Genomic DNA, 5,000 nt, shown 5'->3' on the forward strand with positions numbered 1-5,000 from the left:
AAGTTTATATATAATGAGTTTTTTGTAAATTGGCAAAATATAATTGTTGCCATATGGCAACAGTATGCAAATACGGACCTTTTTGTGTCCATTCAAATGAATGGTATCATAGGATTACAATAGGACTGCATTGCACTAGGATACTCTGGGAATATATACAACTTTTGACAATATTTTGAAGTAAAAAAAACATTATTTACACTTTTATTTGTAATTTCAGACATTTTGGAGTCTTTTAGGATATTGTAAATGTTTACCAATTTGCAAATTGTCTATGGAATGAGGTTCAGACAGTATAGTGACTGGAGCGGTAAAGATGTATTTTGTGTTATTGTTCACTACCCAGTCAACTAGACATGCTGTTTTCACCATTTTTGTTTGGGATTTTGGGAAAGATAAAAGCACATTGTTGGCTCTTCCACCAAAGAACTGTCAGGATTAGCTATAATCCAGCAATGAGGAGAAAAACATTGATATGTGTAGCAGATAGAGGCTGCAGTCACCCATCCTGTCTCTTTAGCTACAGCTTTAACACTTCAGAGGCCCAAAGTTCAAGGGCAAATGGGGTGACCCTTCTCTCCTCTCACTATAAATGGTGTAAGAAGTGGGCTGGCTTGCTGTGGAGCCATCCAAGGCATGCCCAGTGTGAGCCTGTAGTATGATCCACACCGGAGACCCCTACGTTAGGTTGACCCTTGTGTGTGTGACCCCAAATATGGATGAGGCATGGCTTTACAGGGTAGGGAAAGGCTGTCAGGGGGATATGTGAAGGATACTTATGTCTCTCTGTGTGAATGGCATGGATTGGCACACTTTCTGAGGGGCAGGGCTCTGTGACTACGTGGTCTCACTACAGTTGAATATGTCCTCTGACTGCAATATAATCCTATGAATTTGGAAAATGAAAGTCATCTAAATGAAATAAAGTAATCTAAATGATGACATTATTTAATATAAACATTGGTTTTGATCAAAACAATTACTTTATGTCCCTACAGGAAGGCTATTTATTTTCCAAGGCGGACTACACTATGACAATATTACCATGACATTATCACTTTATTGCCCAAAATACAGTTGAATTTGTATTATGTTAGGTTTATAACTAGATGTATTAGAGCATAACTAATGCAAGCTTAATTTAGTTAATTTCTAAAAGATTTGTAATGAAATAAAAATTAGATTTTAAAGAAAAATTGGATTTGACAGCATTTTCCACGATTGCGCATTGTTGCCATATGGCAACACATTACCAACTACCCCTTTAAAAAAAAAATTTTTTACTTTTTAAAAAAAATTCCTTTATTTGATCCATTTTAAGTAAGAAAAGTACTTTAAAACATTTTTTCAAAGTATAGATGATAATTCATTCAATGTAATTATATTATTTACTTTTCTCTCGAACCGTTCACCACAGCAATTAGCGGCTAACATTGTTTAAAAGCTGAGAAAAAGTTCTTTCATGTGATGTGATACATGTGCCTGTGTGATGAGTAGGCTTAGCGATTGCGAGTATTTCAAATGAGAAGAATGGGTGAATTTGGACGCACTTTCGATCTTGCCATGCGCTGTCTTTTTCTCCACTGTGTAAAACTGAATTAGGTTGCGCTGTGATGCTAAGATTATTTTGACAGGCTATAGGCTAAATAAAAATCGCTATTAAACGGATGCAAAGCAGAATATTGAAAGAAGGGAGCACCAAGGCCAACAAGGGGCAAAGACGTGGCCGCCGTGAAATTTCATTTTGATTTTTTTTTTTATATGAACATAAAAAAATGCGTTGGTCTCGAGGACTCGGTCTGAAATTACGAGTCCTTCTCCTCCCACTGTGGTCCGAGACCGAGTCAAGACCGAGTCTTTGAAGGAACAAGTCCGAGTCGAGTCCGAGAAAGCAGAAATCGGTCTCGAGACCGGACTCGAGTACTACATCACTGTTATTTTGTGTTGTCTCAGTTCCTACAGTGATAAGTTACTATAAGGTCTCCAGCGCCACCATCTGGGTCATTTAGCTCTTTACACATAGTACGCTGCAGTAATGTTGGGTCATTTAGCTCTTTACACATAGTACGCTGCAGTAATGTTGGGTCATTTAGCTCTTTACACATAGTACGCTGCAGTAATGTTGGGTCATTTAGCTCTTTACACATAGTACGCTGCAGTAATGTTTTGGTGCTGCTATCAGTTGCGCATTGTATAGTTTAAATGTAGCCTATTGACTCATTTGAAATGATACTTTGAATTCAAGCAGAAACTCTTCTTGTGTGTGTGTGTGTGTGTGTGAGAGAGAGAGAGAGAGAGAGAAAGAGAGAGAGAGAGTGCATGTGTGTGTGTACCTTTTCTTTGATGGTTGACTCTGAGGTTTCCCAATTCATTGCTCTCTGAACAGCACTCTTCCATCTGCCATAACGAAATTCACTGTCTGCACACACACACACAGACACACACACACGCGCGCGCACACACACACACACACACACACACATGCACACACACACACACACACACACACGCACACACACAAAATCAGAAGTTATTATATTTTATAAATGAAACAACTAAGTTCACCTTAAAATAATTGCACCTCAGTTCTCCTCTATTCCACTGTAACCATAGTGATAAGAGTCCTCAGTTCTCCTCTATTCCACTGTGTGTGTGTGTGTGTGTGTATCAAGCATGTAAACTGGTCAGGGGTGAAAAAGGTGAGAAGGATGCGTGAAGAGGAAATGGTCGTTTCATAGCGCAACACACGCGAGTGACAATGTGCCCAATAGTGCATAGAGTATGACCAGAGATTAACAAAGGAAACAAACTACAAAATTACTCTTTTTTTAGCCCTTAGAACCCTAAGCTGTTTTTAGGGCATTTTCACTACCTTTATTCATAAGGATTTATTCTGGTCATTGTAAGTGCCACACACATATATTATATATTGTTTTTTTCAGGAGAGTTTAGGCTATTCAGATCTGCCATCATTTCATGTATTAATACTAACATTGATTTTATTTTGATTTTTAAAGAATTAAAATATAAAAAGTGTATTATAATTTTTTTTTATATTTCGACATGTATCTCACCACAGCAAGCTCACAGCTCTACATGCATTTCATGTGTGTGTAGGGCAGACTGTCCTGAATCGGGCAATATAATTGCCATGTTGGAGGGATACTCTGGGGCTGAGCAATTTACAGAAATATTTGCTGTGTGATTTACAGAAATAAATGCCATTTTTTATTTAGTGATGAAAAATGACCTTTCTGCGCTCCATATCTGTGACACGAACTGATCTGACCTGACTTGACCCGAGGTTGCGTGTTAGCCTGCGTGCCTGTGTTTATGCAGTCATAATAATTCTCAACTCTTTACTGCATTGCCATGAACAAAGTAAAGGCAAAAAAGGTGTTTATTTGTTGAACAAATTGGGATGCAATGTGAGCCTTGAATTGGATGCCATGCAGGAATTTGATAGGATCTCAAAACCGGAATATGAACATGCTTTGCCATAGAGAAACACATGATAGCATTGGATTATAAACATGCTTTGCCACAAGAACAGACAAAAACGTGGGGTAAGTCCAGCTATATGAAGTTATTATTTTGCTGTCACTTTGTCTGTTTTATAACCCAGAAGGATGTACTTGGTATCAAATGATAGCTCTGAGTCTCCTCTTTCATCTGACATGCGTGGCATATCTATGCGATCACGGGTCCGCGAGTAATTCAAACGAGAGTAATGAGTCATGTTGGTTTGTGTACATGACGTTATTATTTTGCAGTCACTTCGTCTGGTTTTATAAGCCAGAAGGATCGATAAACATGGTACCAATGGATAGCCCTGTGCCCCCTCTTTCATCTGATATGCTTGCCATATCGATGCGATTACGGGTTCGCGAGTAATTCAAACTAGAGTAATGTGTGTGCAGGTGAACGCAGAGAAGTATAGACTGTAAATATGATGCAATTTGATTTAATTTCATGATTTTTTTTAATTTTCATACTTGATCGTACAGACAGTGTGTAGTCTCGTTGGAAAGCCCCACTTCTGCTCTGTCGTGCAATAAAGGTTTCATCTCGCTGCGATGAACCATTCCGGAGCAATGTAACAGAGAAGAAAGGGTGTGTTTTTTGACGCACTTTGCGTCAATCGGGTTCTAAGGGTTAAAGTCTCAATAAAAATGCCAATATTTCTTCTTTTTGGCCAAAGTGTGAAGGGCCCGCTTGCACTTCAGTCTGCTCTCCTCTGCTCCTCTAGCATCTACATGACTTTCCTTCCTTTCTTTCTTTATTCTCTCTTTCTCTCTTTCTCTCTTTCTCTCCGTCTCAATCTACATGACTACACTGACTTTTTAACATTACATGTTAAACTGGACCCTGTAGACTAGTGCAGCTCATTTCATGTTAAACTGGACCCTGTAGACTAGTGCAGCTCATTTCATGTTAAACTGGACCCTGTAGACTAGTGCAGCTCATTTCATGTTAAACTGGACCCTGTAGACTAGTGCAGCTCATTTCATGTTAAACTGGACCCTGTAGACTAGTGCAGCTCATTTCATGTTAAACTGGACCCTGTAGACTAGTGCAGCTCATTTCATGTTAAACTGGACCCTGTAGACTAGTGCAGCTCATTTCATGTTAAACTGGACCCTGTAGACTAGTGCAGCTCATTTCATGTTAAACTGGACCCTGTAGACTAGTGCAGCTCATTTCATGTTAAACTGGACCCTGTAGACTAGTGCAGCTCATTACATGTTAAACTGGACCCTGTAGACTAGTGCAGCTCATTTCATGTTAAACTGGACCCTGTAGACTAGTGCAGCTCATTACATGTTAAACTGGACCCTGTAGACTAGTGCAGCTCATTTCATGTTAAACTGGACCCTGTAGACTAGTGCAGCTCATTTCATGTTAAACTGGACCCTGTAGACTAGTGCAGCTCATTACATGTTAAACTGGACCCTGTAGACTAGTGCAGCTCATTTCATGTTAAACTGGACCCTGTAGAC

The 5,000-nt window shown here is 39.3% G+C and overlaps 1 protein-coding gene across 1 annotated transcript in view; it reads right to left on the minus strand.

Moving 5' to 3' along the window:
• LOC143100954 (glycerol kinase-like) overlaps positions 1-5,000 on the minus strand; it is a 56,230-nt gene that overhangs the window by 4,119 nt on the left and 47,111 nt on the right. Inside the window, exon 18 of the mRNA XM_076264542.1 lies at positions 2,334-2,419. Within this exon, the coding sequence (XP_076120657.1) occupies positions 2,334-2,419 (86 nt within the window). The remainder of the gene's footprint in view (positions 1-2,333; positions 2,420-5,000) is intronic.

The sequence above is a fragment of the Alosa pseudoharengus genome, unplaced genomic scaffold (assembly GCF_046254945.1).
Source record: "Alosa pseudoharengus isolate Yale_2024_CS ecotype anadromous, Long Island Sound unplaced genomic scaffold, YU_APseudo_1.1 YU_APseudo_1.1_scf_3, whole genome shotgun sequence".
NCBI lineage: Eukaryota > Metazoa > Chordata > Actinopteri > Clupeiformes > Clupeidae > Alosa > Alosa pseudoharengus.